We start from the raw sequence: 17,326 nt of genomic DNA on the forward strand, positions 1-17,326 counted from the left end.
TAGAGTTAGGCTATTTAACAAATAACACTTCAACAGCATTTTAACCTCCCATCAGCATTTTAACCTCCCATCCCAAGAGAAAAATAAGACAAGGACCTGTTGCCTGGCAACCATCAGAGATCCAGGAACCGGTCCCACAAACAGTCAGTTGAAAGCTCTTCCTTCGTTTTTGTAAGGCTTCAAGTAAACACACAACATTTCGTCGTATTAAGTTGTGAATTAAAAGACTGGCTAGCTTTGGCCCCATGTTTATCCACGTGTGTGTTGGGTATAACTAACAAGGTAGCAAACTTCATATCTGAGTAGGCCTATAGCTTACCTGTAGTAAGCAAGTATCACGAAACTTCACTTTTTGACATTAAATGCACGGCGGGTTTCTACTTTATTTTCTCCTTTGAAGCATTTGGTTGGTAAAAATCTTATTCTATCCTCTGTCACACAACACGTCGTTTATGTTCTTTATCAGTTTACACCTGCTCTTTATTGAAGCAATCAGACTTTTTCAATGATATGACTAAGTCTAGAATCCATGTTTTGTATTCCTAAATCGTATTATCCAACAGACATAACGTACTTGTTTGTGCCTAATTTTATGAAGCGTACATTTTTTTTAATCTTCAGAATCATATATGAAATCTGTCAGACGTTTAAGTGTTCTACGATGTTTATTAAAGTATTGTAGGTTAGAAGAACAGTGAATAACAGGAAGTTACATGTATGTCTTTCTTATGATTGCTGTTCAGGGACTGTCACTGAGTACCATGCAAAGGTCTTGTGTGTTCTGAAGTGTTTGTCACAGGCAGAGTTCAAGCTATACTGTCTTCAAATTGTTGCTAATCCCAGAGTTTAAAGGAGGAGCAGATAAGTAACATGTTCATGTCACTATACTGCTGAGAGTTAAGTAATAAAGAGGCCTCCCTGGAAACATGAAGTTTTATGAAAAGCTTCAGTTCAATTTACAGCCAGCAGAGGACACTAGCTACACAATATTTTTGAACCTATTTTGTTCAGTGATGTGGCTGCTAACCCTAGCGAAAATTACCTTCATTTATTTAGCTTTTTCTAAAAGCTGAAAAAGTTGTGGTGACAGTCTCAAGTGAATTTCCACTACATCCTTCAGTAGGGCTGAAATACAGCCAGCTTCAGTGCATTTGTGCGTTACTTTCCTGGCACAAATGCACAGATCCAGCACACGTGTCCACTGTCTTATTGGTGAAATGCTGTAAAAAAAAAAAAAAAAAGGATTTTACCTGCACACAAGCCTGGACAGGCTGGCGCAATGGTGCTTAGAGGGAATAAAATTGCAGAGAAGCAGGAAAGGTGTAATAGGGTAGACCCTCCTTCCTCCCCTCTCAGTACTGTCCCTCTGCAGGTGGTGAAAGTGAAGAATTCCCGGGGAGGGCAGGAAGGAAGCAAGGGCCCAGGTGTGGTGACTGCAGAGAGCCCTGAACCTGTCTTCCTCTGTTATTTAGTGTGGAGTGGCCTTGAAATAAAAGAAGCCGGGGAAAGTCCAGAAAACCAAGCAACATGATTAGATTACAGAAAAGCTTGTAAGGTGAGACTATATTTCAAACAGGTTTGAGAAGAGTATGTATGCCTAGCATGATAGTGTAATAATTTCCCATTATAAAAGATTTGATGTCTTTATATTTACGATTTTGAGTAGATTTTCAAGGAAGAAAGACGTACTGAAAATGCCCTACAAAAGTATTGACTTATTTTAACCAACATATGGCAATTGCTGACAAGCCTCTGCAGTATAATCACTGCTATTGTGTTGACGCATGAAGTCGGTATGCTGAGCCTGTCACACACAATATGAATGTCCTAAAAATGTAAGCTTTCAAATTTACTTAACAGTCCTCTGGCAGGCTGAGACCAATCACATTTTGGAGATAATGTAGAGATGAGAGACCCTGTATATCTGCCTGACAGAACTTATTCTCATTCCTCAATTACCTTAGCTCTGCAGGATTTTTACAGCCACTTAATTAGAGGGGCAGGGCTCATCTCTTTTCTCTGCGGCACATGGGTAATAGGGTATAGGTTGGGGAGAAAAAAATTTGAACAATTTGAGGCTTCTCTTTTTTTTTTCAGCAGACAACAAAACCACAAAATACAGAGTTTAATTGTTAGCTTTCAGATCAGGCCTCAACATAGTTTGGATTGAGTCTAAATGAACCCACCACCATCAGTCTAAATGAACCCAACACCATCAGTGTATCATTAGTTGTCAATAAGTTTTAAAGGATTACAAACTTTTTTGCTTCAGAATCGGTTAAAACAGATTTAAGTGTCAACGCTGCAAGTTTCTGTGCCATACAGTACCAAGAAATAAATCAAAGCAGTTTGTAATGCTCTGCAGTCGTGACTGTGGTAAAAAGGTGACAACATAACTGGATTGTAGCGTGGGATAAAGTTCACAGATGGTCATGACTATCCCAGTCTACTCATAGATAATGTTGCTCACATCTGCTGTGGAGGGGTCTCTGTAGGGCATGGTCACTGAACTGAAATCAACAGGCTGTAAGGTCAGTTAATGCCTTTGTCATGTGAATTTGTGTTTACGTCATGACTTTAATACTGGCCAAGGGTTCCTGACCTGTGACTCAATGGTGTGTGCCTGCTGCCTTATCAGAGCTCAAGTTTCTTTGATCAATAGTATTTGACCACTATGCTCTCAGTATGTTCACTTTAATAGTACCTGGATGTTATTAACATTGTCAATCATTTTAAAGTGAGTTTTTTAATGTCCACTTTAAGATGTTTATTTAATTCAAGAGATAGACGCTAGATCCCCATTATTACAGAAAAGTTTTGGTGATGTTTTAGCACATGAACTTTGACTTTGTATGAATAGACTTGCTTTCAATTTTTACTTGTAAATTTAATATTCATGATCTCTAAATCATGCGAGGTGTGCTTTAAATGAATCATGTCTCAACATTATCTGCATGTAAGTAAAACAACAGCAGTGAATATCTCATAAAAAGTAGGCCAATTAATATTCTCAATATAACTCAATATCTTCTATTTATTGCAGACCCAAAATGTTCCCTGTTTTGACATCTATAACTTTTAAAACGGACTATTGTAAGTCTTTGTCTTTTCTTTATAGCATCAAACCACATCTTGCAACCACAGACCACCATCACTTATAAAATAAATGGAGCATTGTAGGGCCTGCATCTGCTAGGGATATTCCCTCATCCACCAACTATAATTTTGTCTTTGTTTACGATGAGTAATGGTGTGTTGGTGTCAGGGAGAAAAATGATACAGGACTATTGCAAGAAGAAATTACATGCAGTTGTCCATTTCACTTGTACTTGATTTTATTGAAGTTCCAAAACACACCACAGAAGAAGAATTCTAAATAATGAATAAAACAAACTTTTACTCAATTAGAAACAGTTTTCATGTACATGGGATTTACTCAATCAGTTATTATTGATGTCAAACAGAAGGCAAAGTGGCAAAGTGATAAAAGAGAGCAATAGAACAAAAATGAGAATCAATATGTTTTGCACATGTGAAGAAAAATGAATACATCTGTGAATTCAAGTTCAAAGTTCTAATGTTTCAATACGAGACATAGAAATACAGACACAGGAAGTGATACTGTCTGGCAGTAGGGGGGATTCAGGGCCCAAAGTGAACGGCGCCACTCTCAGCCCACTTCCGAGCACTTTGCAATCTGTCAGACTGAGTGCTGAGAGTTCCTCTCTTTCCGTCCTCCACTTCGCTCAGGCCTAATTACAGCCTTGGACTGCCTCGGGGGCCAAGCCTCCAGAAATGGGGACCACGACAGCTACACGAACAGACCGCTCCAAAAAAATAATTAACCGACCCTGGAATTAGATGAAAGGTAGCCTTTGCCTTTTCGCCTCTTTATTTTGCTCACCATTCAAACCACATCTTATAATCGGATAATTGTCAAACCCCTGTATGGGTGCCAGTCTGAACAGAATCAAAGGGAAGGAAGATTGTATTAATCATGATAGAGACATTTGCTTACAACTCATATGTGATGAGAGTGTGCCTGAAAAGCTTCAGACAGGGGCAATTATATGACAGACAGTCATGAGACTACGGGGGATAAAAGAATAACAGTGACCCTACCAGACTTGTCATGTGATCTGTGGCAGTCTCATTCCTGAACCCCATCCCCCAAACCCTCTCACTCCAAAACACTTAAATACAATATATAGCCACATGTAGACAGATGTGACAGGGAAAGAGTTTGGTTAATTTTCAAGTTTTAGGGATAAGCACATACATAAACATTTTTTTTTACCCATACTTGTTCTGCAGACCTCGATTTGATGAAAGGGTTATATGTATGAATTGTATATAATGTATCCCTTGACATAACTCAGGTCAAATCTAACTAAAAGCTACCTTGATCAGAAAATCTGGGTGCAAAGGCTTCATGATTCTATTGGCCCTGTGCCTGACTGGTTAAAGTCCTATTTAAAAGACAGGAAGTTTTACATTTCTCGTGGCAATTTATAATCTAAAGAAGCAAAAATTATCTTTGGGGTCTCTCAAGGGTCAGTCCTTGGGCCATTACTCTTTAATCTATAGATGCTTCCGCTTGGAGCAATCATCCAGTTACATAACATGTCTTACCATTCATACGCTGACGACACACAGTTGTACATCTCTCTCTCATCTGAAGATCTTAGTCCTATAAATAAACTAACAGACTGCATAAAAGATATCAACTCAAGGATGTCCATCAACTTTTTTAAACTAAACACAGACAAGACTGAAATACTCACCATTGGTCCAAAAATTCAGGCACAGCACATCCATATTCACCTCAAATCCACGTCTACTAAATACAGTGAGCAAGCCAAAAATCTTGGCATTACTCTGGATTCTGACCTTAGCTTTGACAGTCATATCTACAATATTACCAGAACAGGATTTTTACCATTTAAAATTCATATCAAAATTCTGAACATTCATATCCCAAACTGATGCAGAGAAATTAGTCTATGCATTCATCTCACCCAGATTAGATTACTGCAATGCTCTATATGCCAGATTTTCCAAACAATCTGTAGGAAGACTTAATTTTATTCAAAATTCAGCAGCCAGAGTTCTGACACGTATTAGAAAATTTAAACATACCACTCCAGTCCTAAAAAAACTCCATTGGCATTTCTTACCTGCTCACAGACTACAACCTGACCTGGAAAAACTCCATTGGCATTTCTTACCTGCTCACAGACTACAACCTGACCTGGCCCTTCAGGTCATCAGGTGGAGGCCTTTTTTTGTTAAAAGATTTATTTTTGGGCATTTTGTGCCTTTATTGGAGTGACAGGACAGTGGATAGAGTTGGAAATCAGGGAGAAATAGAATAGGGAATGACATGAGGGAAAGGAGCCACAGGTCGGATTTGAACCTGGGCCGCCAGCTTGGAGGACTACAGCCTCCATACATGGGGCGCACGCTCTAACCACTGGGCCACCAGCGCCCCAGTTAGAGGTCTCTTAGCCGTACCTAGATCATAGTCTGGAAAGGGGGCCTTTAGTTACTATGGTCATTCTCCCTGGAACAAACTTCCTGCTGACCTGAGGTCCATCACTACTGTTTCTACTTTAAGCGAAATTCAAAACCTATCTATTCTCCCAAACACAAAAATATGTGTGTGTGTTTGTATATGTGTCACTTGTGTGGTTATTGATATTTGATTTGTGGTGTGTATGACTTTATTGTTTTTTTTCAAGGCAGGTGTGCCAGGCCCCTTTCACAATTGAATTGGATTTTGTGTAACAATTAAAAATACATCAAATACATACGATGCCATCATGACTCATCAGAGGACAACTTTATATAAAACGTAAGTTCCCCTTGAATACTAAAATAAAACTTTTTTAAAGGCCCCCACAAGTAGCCGTAGAGACGGGCCCCCAGGTGCTTAATGCTACCTCTGTCCAGAAGCAGGCATTCAGGATATAATTAGCTGACGGTTTCAGTTCAATATGCTACAGAGAGCTACAACACAACTGCTGGAGCAAATGCAGACCACTCTCAGAGCTTCAAGCGAGTGTATCCCATTAGTCCAAATCATCTTAAAACAGTAGAAAATTGCTCCGGATTAGGTTTTGACAAGCAGTTGCGGTTGGCCAGTACAGACTTTGACAGCAGTTTATGTTAAACACATGTACAGTAATATCCTGTGTGTGCTAAAGCTAATTCCTCACACTCCCCTTTATTGAGTGGCTGCTCTGTGGGATGGCATTCCTTCAGTACATTACTCCCTGTGCCCGACTCTCTCCTATGCTATGCTGAATATGCACAGGTGGCTGAGAGACCCCCTTCCTAAGAGCTCTAAGAGGAGAGGGAGGGAAATCAGCAGGCTTTTTTTCAGCTTATGAAACAAATGTTTGGCATTCCACTGAGCACTGCTCTGCTGTAGACCTGTCTGTCAAGTGGCGGTACGCCAGAGCTTGTTGGCAACTGATTTGGCATTGGCTTCTTAAAAATGTTCAAAAGCAATGAGGAACTATACACCTTGCTGCTCCTGCTGTTATTCTTTTAAGGTGGGTTGTTTGGACATTTTGTGCTGGTGCATTCATTCGCTCATCTGTAACCAATTAATCGTGGACCTAAAAATGCTTCAGATGTAATTACTCAGGAATTTTCTCACTTACATGTTTGGTATGTGTCCTTATTCTAAGGTCTGCTTTGTAGCACTGACGAACAGGCCCAGCTATGTCACACATCCTAACAACAAGGTCAGAGACCATAGTATTACTGTACATGTGGGGAACAGGTACATGAGAGGTATTTTTACAGAGTCCAAAACATTGATAACCATATGGGCAGGTCTCCTTGAGTTATGTTCTCATTACTTGGTTCGTCTTTATCCTCTTTGTAAATTCAGCCCTGAAACCAAAATATATTCTGCAACTTTTTGCAGTTCAATGCAATTTTTTCTATGTTTTTAAAAATAAAGATCTGACGTAGCCTATATAAAAGCATATAAAATGCATATATGCATAAGTAATGAACATGTTGAATGTCTCAAATTATTTATCATTTATATATTCACTCTTTCAGTTATTATTATTTTATACAATAGTGGTAAAGTAAAGGTACTTTATTTTATCAACATCTTCCAGGGGAGTGTTCTTAATTTTTATATATAGATAAATGAATGTGAAGGCAGAATTTTATTATCAAGCATTTGTCAGTTTGGAGATTTTTATACATGTTGGGTTGTTTAATAAATAAAAAAAAGCATAAGTATTTCATTGGATAACTTTTCCCATGTGCACATGTTAAGTGAAAAAGAGAGAAATGTACAATATTTGCCTCTGTAATAGAGGAATAGTAGAATTGATTTAAAGGTAAGGTAAGGGCACAAAATCATACCTGAACATTTGAGTAAATGTACTTTTAACACTCATCACCAAGTCTTAAATACTTCATCTGTTGTAGCTTATTACAACTCAGCTAGATACAATCATCTTGTGCATGGATTTGTCCAAGTGTATGTGGTAAAACCACACAGGTCATGCAGGTTCATGTGCAGCAGCTTCTTGAGCCACAAATCAATGGACACACAAACACGAGATACATGAAGTGCACACAAGCACAGTTTGCAACAAAAACCAAATCATACAAGAAACTAAGGGAACAACTATATACAGTAATAGCAGATAAGAACATTTAAGCCTTTGAATATGAAAATAAAATAGTGATTCGCCCAAGTTGTTAAAATAATAATCTCTCTCTCTCTCTCTCACACACACACACACACACACACACACACACACACACACACACACACACACACACACACACACACACACACACACACACACACGCACACACACACTAAAACACATAGGGCGCCCCCTATGAATGACTCTGTGTATTGCATGTGATGAACTTTGTGTTGGCTCCAAAGCTTAGAATTGGTCTATATTAAAACATTTCAGTGCATTTTTTTTTTTTTTTTTTACCTTCCATGATTATTTCCTTGATTGTGAGTCAATAAATATTAAAACATATTGACAATATCAAGACATGAAGTCTGTTAGATAAGGCAAACAAAAGTTTTTTTTCTTATTTTCTGAATATTATTTTGCTCTGAGTCACATGTCGATACAGTAAATTATTATTCCAGTGATCTGTTAAATCTTCCCAATTTCATCATATGGTTTTATAGAATAACGGAGTCGAGGCAATTCATCAGTAGACCACAAGCTATGCGGGGGTGTGACTAGTACAGTCACTGGGGTCTATATATTGAGATGTTTTGTCCGGTGGCTTCATGTGAATGAGAGAGAAGCTGTCCAGTGAAAAGTCACCACAGTAACATAGTGCTCTTCCTCACTTTGACACCATAAGCCCTCAGACGCCACAATGGATTCCTGCTTTCGCGCACTTTGCATGACTTTTCTCCTCGCATCGTTCACTCGAAGGTCAGGTGCAATCGGACCGGTTATAAAATGCGAGCCATGTGACGCCGGAGCGAGGCTTTTGTGCAAACCTTTGCCCAAGGACTGTGCAGAGAAGGTCCGCGAACCGGGCTGCGGCTGCTGCATGACCTGCGCGCTGAGTTTCGGCCAGCCGTGCGGCGTGTACACCGGGAGATGTGGCTTCGGACTCACATGTCAGCATCAGCCCGGGGACACGAAACCTCTGCTGGCTCTGCTGGAGGGACGAGGGATTTGTGCAAATGCTACTAATAAACGACTTATCGTCAGACCAACACCTCCAGTTAATGAACTTCCAGGTAATTCTCCTGCATGCACCTCGTCAGTTTGCGTGCCACATGCACGATTTATACTTTCTGTTTGCGCTTTACGGTTCCTGCATACACTTACACGTATGTAATGTAAAAGTGAGATACGTTGATTAGATGCAGCGGAGTTGTCAGATGGTTTAAAACCTCTGGCTCTATTTGTGAAGATATTTCCATTGTGGTGCGAGGTAAGTTTAAAAGTAGCCTAATAATCATCTCTTATGTCCATAACATGCAGTTAGAGTGGCAATCCAGCTCAACACCGATTATTCATTTATTTCATGAACATTTATAATGAATTGATGGAAAGAGAATGTGAAAGATTAGATGGTTAATTCATGAGAAAACCTCAACTTCCCTGAACCCGTATGCAAATAATAATTTTAGATTTCCTCTTTAATTCAGATATTGTAAAGTAACCTTATTAAATGTGTGCTTTTGGTTAAAAAGCAACTATAGGCATTCAAGGTTACATTTCAATAAAGTGGGGGTAGCCATCTTTCACATTTCATTCCTTTTCTGCCACATTTGACATAAGTATATTATCTTTCTGAGAAATCGATTTCTCCTAATCCTCTGTTTTTGAAATAAACACTTTTTTTCAGCAGATAATACTGAGACTCAGGATGAGGAGAGGAATTTCACCGGTTTAATCCCTCAAACATTGTACAGCACCCAAAGACCAATGGGACCACTGAGGCATCCGCTTCACCCCTTTTTCCCCTCTGCCAAGTCAGAAGTCCTTCGCAGGGAACAGCAGAAGAGAGCCCAGAGCTTTAAGATGGAGGAGCTCCCAGGTCCACTCATCACAGACCAACTAAACTTCTCACTGGAAACAAAACAGGAGCCTGAGTATGTAAGTACCGCAACCAATATTTTTCAGTCTTCAGAGCATACTGGAGGAATGTTTTTCTCCTCTTCCTCTGTGTTTTGGTGTTTTCTCCCCCTGCGGGTGATGAAATGTTTTGGGTAATGGTGCTGACAGTTGGCAGGCATCGTGAACTGCAGAATGGCATGGCAGCGAGCGGGTACGATGGCCCTGCGGCTGACCTGGGTCAGGCGATTGTTTGGCCACAAGGCGTCCGCGTGCCGGGTGCACTGGGAGCCAACGAATGATGGATTGGCCTATATGAAGGCCTGTTAGGAAGTCCTGCTGCTATTTTGATCTTCTTTGTGGCCAGAAAAGTGAGCACACACGAGTAATGGGCATTGACTGGCTGCGTTGATTAGTGACTGAAGAACTTGGACTTGAAGTGAAGCCTTTTGGCTTTTTATTAGGGCGCTTTGAATTTAATGTATACTCCATCCTTTGTGTAAGATGATGAAGTTCTAAAAACTGGCTACGAACTTGTTAGATGAATACATTTTTCATCCACACTCCTTTTATATTGCAACAACCATTGTCCAGTTGTTAAAGTAGGCCAGCGTCTGATGCAGTTTTGGATCAGCTTATGTCGATCTAGAAAAACGTCCAACAGTTTATGCTACAAAAGGAGACAGCATGTGCTCATGGGATTAGTGGCACTCAGGTTTAGAAGATGTGGTATTATGAGCAGACTTACTGCACAATGTACACACTGACTGTTTTCACTTTGCCCACTCTGCAGGGACCCTGTCGGAGGGAGATTGAGAGCATCCTCAGCAGCCTCAAGATTACAGACATCCTCAACCCCAGAGGTTTCCGGATACCAAACTGTGACAAGAAGGGTTTCTATAAGAAAAAGCAGGTAAGAAGACCATCCGAGGATCATCGTACGCTTCAGTTTTATGAGTGGCAACATATTACTAAAACTACTTGATAAAAAAACTTTGTGTACAAAGGCTGTTAAAGAAAGGAAACCAGCATTTCTCTTTTCACATGCTGCATTAATATGGATTCAGTGTTATAGCTTAGTGACTCAAACTTTAGGGCTCCTACAGCCCAATTACAGATTTGTAGCTGTCCTCCTGTATTCATTGGTAGTTATTAGAGCCTCATCATTGCACCACCACACCAGTGAGGTAGACCCTAGCCACTGGCGCTGGAGAAAAGCCACAGGGGCCAAACCCCAGTGGGGTTGACGGCTGGGACGATGGCCGTTTAACGGGAACCCTCCCAGGGAGACAGACGTCAAGGTGGCCACCAGCACCCGATGCGCTCCCCCTATAATTGCTGGACTTTTGAGAAGCATGCACAGAAATAGAGCTTCAGCCATCCCCACGCTCACATGGTTCACCCACGATCTGGGCTGTACTAAATGAGTGGTTCTGACGCATTCATATGGAGGCACTTAGGGCTCCTGGGCCACTGCATCACCCAAGAAGCTTTTCTTATAACACAGCAGTCCCTCCTGCTTAATGGAGTGTTCTCCTTGACCTGCAATCATCTCATAACCAGTCTCACAATGCCAGGCTCATTGTTTTTGTTTTAGTAGAATGGACCTTGTGTCCTCGCTGAGCCCCAAGGCGCTGTAGGAGCGGCAGGCAGATGTAGATAGTCAGTTTAAAATGGGACATTTGCATCATTTTAGTAGAAATAATCTCTTATTAAAACTCAAAATGACACTTGGATGTGTTTTTCCAGAAATAACCACGACTTGGCAAATATTTAATGATGTCAGCTGATGCAGCCCAAAACCTGAATCACAGTGCCTTTTGTAATGCAACTTATATACTTATTATAAACTCCTCATGATACATTCTTTGTTCACAAAATATGTTGTTCTGATAATGTACAGTTTTAAGTCTCATTGAATCTACTTAGTCTCCTTTTATGCAGGATTGGTCTGAGAGATGGACTTTTCTTTTCAGCTCAGAGCAGCCTATGAGTCAAAGCCTGCTAAAATATTGAGTAAAAATAAGGATGTCTTCCTTCCTGATCAGCTCTGAATTCTCTGTGCAGCAGCAGCAGTTTCTTTAGTCTTTGAAATGAATGGCTGCATGTTTTACTAGAGTGGAGGTTGACCTTTAGTAAAATTGGCAGTAAAATAACAGCCCTTGGGTAGCTGCACAGGCTCTGTAAGTCATTTGTAGTACCCATAATTTGGAGCTGTGGGGTGTAATCAGCAACAGATGATTCGTACTGGCCACCAGCTTCTGAAAATAGATCTTGGTTGTCAGTTGTTCACAAACGGGACTAAGCAAATATTTTACCAGGTTTCTGTTTACCTTAAAGGTCTCTATATGTGTGTGTAACAGGAGGTAGACCATAAAAGCAGCTCAAAATACCACAGTGTGCTGGATAACCAAGGCTCAGCACAATCTGACCATTAATGCCGCTTAACTATTGCTGTTATACTTCCTTGAGTGGAGTGCCTTGTTGACCTTAATGCTGCGTCTTCAACTGGATTTGTGAATTTAGCTGCCTACTACCCACCTTAATTATTTTTCCTACTTTTAAATGTCCCTTCCAGTGCCGTCCATCCAAAGGCAGAAAGCGAGGCTTCTGCTGGTGTGTGGACAAATACGGGCAGCCTTTGCCAGGTTTTGATGGGAAGGAGCGAGGAGACGCCCAGTACTACAACTCCGACAGCCAATAGGAGCGGAGCAGGACGGAGGGAGGGAGGGTGGGAGTGTGAGCACGAAGATTTGTAAACAAAAACAAATGGAGACACTGAGGATATTGGAAGAGAGGTCCAGAGATGGCTCAACCGATACATGGATGTTTGCTATTTCCATCTGTTACCTGTGGGACCTTTTTCTGAGGCAAAGCAGGGAGAACAGAGGAAGACTACCAGGAGGAAGAAGCCTTCATGTCACAGATACAGTCTGCCATGGATGGAGTCTTCATAAGCTGTTTGTATGACCAAATCGAGACCACATCTGAGTATTCAGTTGTGTTATTCTGAATAAAAGACATTTGTGCTTGTCACAAACTTTGATGAGAACGCTCTTCATTTACGCACAATTAAATGGCATTGCACATGTGTACATCATAATATGTATGCTTGGTATGACAAACATGAAATGTATGTAAGTTTAATATATGTAGTTCAGAGTAAGCATGCAGTGCCTTACTATGAATTCCTATCACTATGAATTCCTATTGTCCAGTTGCTTCCTGCTCCTGAGGGAGTTGGACAAGGCAGTGCAGCTACAGTGTGTATTAAGTTTTTTTTTTTTATGCTGGATCTCAAGCCGTGGAAAAGAGAGATTTTCTTTGATCTGTACTGTGGTTGTAACTGTTTTGTTGTCAATTTCAAATTTGCATAAGCTGATTCTTCGGGATAAAGGCCACGAACCGTTATCTCGCATCTCATGTTAGCCAGTGATCATTTTCATCACTTGCCCATGTTGAAGTAATTATACTGTTTGCATGTACAATGCAACCCTCAGAGGTCTATTTTTCCTTAATAAAGGCAGCATTAATTTATCCAGATGTAGCATTTTCATTATTTTTCTCATGTGGCGTTTTCTTGCATTGGACTGTATGTTTGAAATAGATTATACTGCAATGAGAAAAGTAATTTAAGCACGACTTCATCATGATAACACTTTAATTGGGTGCACATCCACAGGATTACAGAAACATGGAACATTGTTTCCCCAAAACAATAATGGAATAGCAGCATTCCTGGCAAATAGCATTCAGCAGTAATTCTGTTCACTGCACAAGAGCTCAGTAGCAAAAAAAAAAAACAGCATAAATATACAAGTGAATCATAATAAATACCTGAATAAATGATAGAATAAGTCAAAACAGACAAATAAAAGAGTCCTTAATATGAGAAAGCTGTAGCTGAAGAGAGCCTTCAGCAATCCTGTGCTGAACCTGTGGACCTGTAGAGGTAGACAAATGCAGAAAAAAAACAGTCCCAAACCTCATGGTGGCCTGGATGAGTCTTGATATGTTTGTGCTTGGCCACCGTGTACATACTTGTGGCCCTTTAAGTATTTCCCCCCCAATACCCATTGAGGAAACGCCAACGGAGATACATTCAGACAATGTCAACATGTTGAATGAATGAGTGGCTGTGTTGTGTCTTGCAGTGAGCAGCTCCAGTTTTGAATGAATTTAAAAAAAAACTGATCCTGAAGACTCTGAAATGGGCTTGGCAGAGCTGCGGACTTGTGGTTGTGAGCAGTGGAGTTATTCAGAAACACAAATGTATACAGTGTTGCCCTATTTACAATCAAAAAAATAGGCAAACATATAAAATATCTAAAAACGACAAATGGTTAGTTGGAATATACAAGCACTGAATAAATAAGTCTTGATACATACATAAAAGGAGAGGAAGTTTTCACCTCTGAAATAGGATATTAGATTTAGTGTGAATGAGTGTGTTTTCGTAAAATGAGGTCAACTCATCAGATTTTTTTTTTTTCCCTTTGTTTTTGTCTTGATTTGTTTGTGTATGAGTCTGTGTTTGTTTATGAGCGATCAAAAGTGTCCATCCTTTAGTGACTAACTTCTTGATGACACTCTGAGTCATCGAGCAAGTCACTGGATCCTGGGATCTTCTTCCCATTCCAGGAAGAGACACACCAGCAGCGAGCCGGCGGTCCAGTCAGAGATGACTCACACTGAAAGAGAAATGGGGACGGTTAACCGCAGGAATAAATCACCCAGTGGTTCAGGAAGAATCTCTTTCAACAGGTGGGCGGAATTTAATTTTTTGAGAAATCCAGCGATTCTCACCTGCTTGGGTTTGTAGAAGCCATACTTGTCACAGTTAGGGAGGTAAAAATTAGTGAACCTCTCTCCTAGTGTCTGCTGAGAGCTCGCTATCATGTCAAGAGCAGCATGCAGTTCAATGTGACAGGGACCCTGTGCAAAAGACAAACAGGCAACAGTGAGAACTACACAAATGTGTAAAGAGACCCAGCATGTATTTAATGCCAAATATATCCAATGCCCCATTATCTCTTATAAAAATATATTTCCTTATAAGCAAGTGCTCCCTCTAGTGGGAGGAAGCCAGATTACTTTGAATCATTTTAACTAGTCAGGTTCCCCCCCCCCCCCACTTACCGCTTGAACCAGTTTGTTGCGGATGGCATTGATCTTCGCTTTGAAACTCTCTTGCTCTTCAGTGGTGTCTTGGTGATCAAGCGGAAGGTTGAGACCCAGCAGGTAGTGCAGGGAGCCTGGTTCAGGAGCGCCATCTGCTTCACCTGTAATGGTTACATAAATTATTTAATGCTGACAATTAATCTTTGGTCTTAAAACCTAAAAGAAATATGTTTTTTTTTTTAACATTGTCCCTACATCCATTCCCTATCCCTAATGGTTCTTTGTGCTTTAAAGTTTGTCGTTTTAAGATCTTCAAAGTAGTAAACATTAACAAGTTAGACTCAAGGGAAAGAGATGAAACTCAGATTACCTTGGCTCAGGTTTTCAGTGCAGACCCCCTGTCCTCTGGTCAGTGCGTGGAGCGGTCTGGCCTCACCAGGCCTGGGAGTGCAGCGAAGACCCTCACCACAGTGGGCTGTGTGAACCCCACAGGACGCTCCTTTCTCCAGGGCGCAGGCCATGCAGCAGCCACAGCCAGGCTCCCTCAGCACCTGCTTGCAGTCTGCTGGGATGGCAGGACAGTCGTTCAGTTTGTCCTGCGAACACACGGCACAGCGGATAGGCTCCGGTCCCAACACCGGGGACGAGCTCACCACAGCCAAGATAGCCAGAGCAACTGCTGCCACTAATCTCAGTTTCTCACATAATCCAGACATCTCTAGTCCTTGAGTAGATAACTTCTTCCTTTTGGATTGCTCAGTTCAAGTGTAGTTTTCCTTCTAAACTCCTTTCTCTGAACCAGCAATATTTATACGAGGTCCGGCCTCTAGAGGTGTTAATGATTGACACACCAACTAGGTATATAAAATATTTTTGACAAAGCCGCTTTAAACCATGGATGACCCTGCTTGACGTGCGTAGATCCAGTTTCACAAGGTCTGTTGTCAATATTGACTTTGGAACATAAAGTGATTGAACATCAAAACAACCCTGTTTTTGAACAACCAATTTTTCTGATCTCTGTCTTTACATAAGGTTATGAAAACAATTACATGGATGCTGCTTTTGGAAGAAATGTGTCAATTAGGTGGTAATAGATAACACCAAGAATAAGTAATAATCCATGTAGTTATAGGCTATGATTTAATGACCGGTGATTCAATACCTCTGATTGTTATTTTGTTAAGTTATGTCAACAGATTGTTTTCTAACTTACACTCTGTTTGTTCCTCTTATCAGGCAGACAGATAAACAAGATCATTCGCCTTTAGCATTGCATAACCCTAGCATTATGGATCCCTCTGGCTGAATCATAACATGTTTGTGTGGAGAAAGACAGTAGTAAATGGTTGTTTCATTAGTGTAGTATTATGTAGTATAACTATATGTATGTCTGCCAAATACCTCCACTTACTATTGACACAATAACACCACTCATGCAATGTACTCTATATGACTCCAAGCTCTTCCTTTTGTAACTGTTGTTTGTTTTTGCTTTTAAGCAGAGAATGGATATCGAAGAATATCATTTAAAACTGAACTGTGAAAAACAAAATTTACAACATTCAGCATACAGAAAAACTGATATAAATTGCTAGGTTCAGTTCAGGAGTATTTCAATTGTGGAATATATATTCTGAAAAAACTAGTGCATGTTTGAGGTAAACTTAGCTTTATTGATTCCATTTTACGCAGCTTATAGTATCACTTAATTAGTAATGAGAAGCAATTACTTATATATAAATATAATATTGTATATTTCTTAAATCAAGGGAAAATACATTTTAAATGTGTGTTTAAAAATGCCTTAAGTTTTATCTCCATGGTGATGGTATCCTCGGACAGATATAGATATCAAGTCTGTGTTCATAGAGTTTTTCAAGAGCTTTATTCTTGTTTATATTTTCACAGCTCAATTTCAAAAAACTTCAAAAAAAATAAAATAAAAATCATAACCAAAAGCTGACTGTAAATGAAAAAGCTCAAACATAACCCCTTACCCATTGCCCTCCTAAAGTTCAATAAACTACTAACCACTATCTGTGTGTGGTGTGTACCTATGTGATGTTGTTTGAAGAGAAAGCTTTGGCCTCTGAAATAATATTGTACACTGCATTCAAATCAAACACCCACTAAGAAAGGTCAAAGGGTTCATGTTCAAGGTGTTGGGAGGAACTAGATTTTTCATGAATACTAGTGCTAATGCTAGTGATTTATTAATTACATGCCTGATGTATGTCGAGGTTAATAAAGTGCAAACACATGCCCCTGAATTGCCTTTCAATGTGAAAACTGTAACTTTCATGTTGTACATGGACTTTAATCCCTGGCAGTGCCAACCATGATAATCCGTGAAGAGTTTGTTCTACATTCGGTGTTCCACAAAGAGGTCATTGATCAGCGCGCCCAACATGTTTCGCGCTCACCTTGTGATGAGCATTACTCAACCACCAGCTGGTGTGCTGTTGCCTCTTCGATGTTTACCATCAAGTTAACCAGCCACTGAGGAAAGGGCTCCTGCTTGGAGATATTATTAAGGACATTTATGAGGAAAACAAAACCTACAATATAACCTGTATTATTCAAGTAAAAAGGAGATGATGGCTTAAAACAAACACTCA

The 17,326-nt window shown here is 40.2% G+C and overlaps 2 protein-coding genes across 3 annotated transcripts; one reads left to right on the forward strand and one right to left on the reverse strand.

The window, feature by feature from the left end:
• The first annotated feature begins 8,290 nt into the window (after positions 1-8,290).
• LOC132979192 (insulin-like growth factor-binding protein 3) lies at positions 8,291-13,121 on the forward strand. 2 transcript variants are annotated; one of them, XM_061044781.1, is made up of 4 exons: positions 8,291-8,761; positions 9,379-9,626; positions 10,378-10,497; positions 12,163-13,121. In XM_061044781.1, the coding sequence occupies exons 1-4, from the start codon at positions 8,389-8,391 to the stop codon at positions 12,286-12,288; spliced, it is 867 nt and encodes a 288-aa protein (XP_060900764.1). In that variant the 5' UTR covers positions 8,291-8,388; the 3' UTR covers positions 12,289-13,121. The 2 variants fall into 2 exon arrangements, with proteins under 2 accessions (XP_060900764.1, XP_060900763.1); XM_061044780.1 differs by having other exon boundaries at positions 8,292-8,761; positions 9,376-9,626.
• Positions 13,122-13,227: 106 nt separating this feature from the next.
• LOC132979193 (insulin-like growth factor-binding protein 1) lies at positions 13,228-15,497 on the reverse strand. Its single transcript, XM_061044783.1, has 4 exons — positions 15,076-15,497; positions 14,724-14,866; positions 14,391-14,519; positions 13,228-14,275 (listed from the first exon to the last, which is right to left on the reverse strand). The coding sequence occupies exons 1-4, from the start codon at positions 15,419-15,421 to the stop codon at positions 14,150-14,152; spliced, it is 744 nt and encodes a 247-aa protein (XP_060900766.1). The 5' UTR covers positions 15,422-15,497; the 3' UTR covers positions 13,228-14,149.
• Positions 15,498-17,326: the final 1,829 nt, after the last annotated feature.

The sequence above is a fragment of the Labrus mixtus genome, chromosome 8 (assembly GCF_963584025.1).
Source record: "Labrus mixtus chromosome 8, fLabMix1.1, whole genome shotgun sequence".
NCBI classification, from domain to species: Eukaryota; Metazoa; Chordata; class Actinopteri; order Labriformes; family Labridae; genus Labrus; species Labrus mixtus.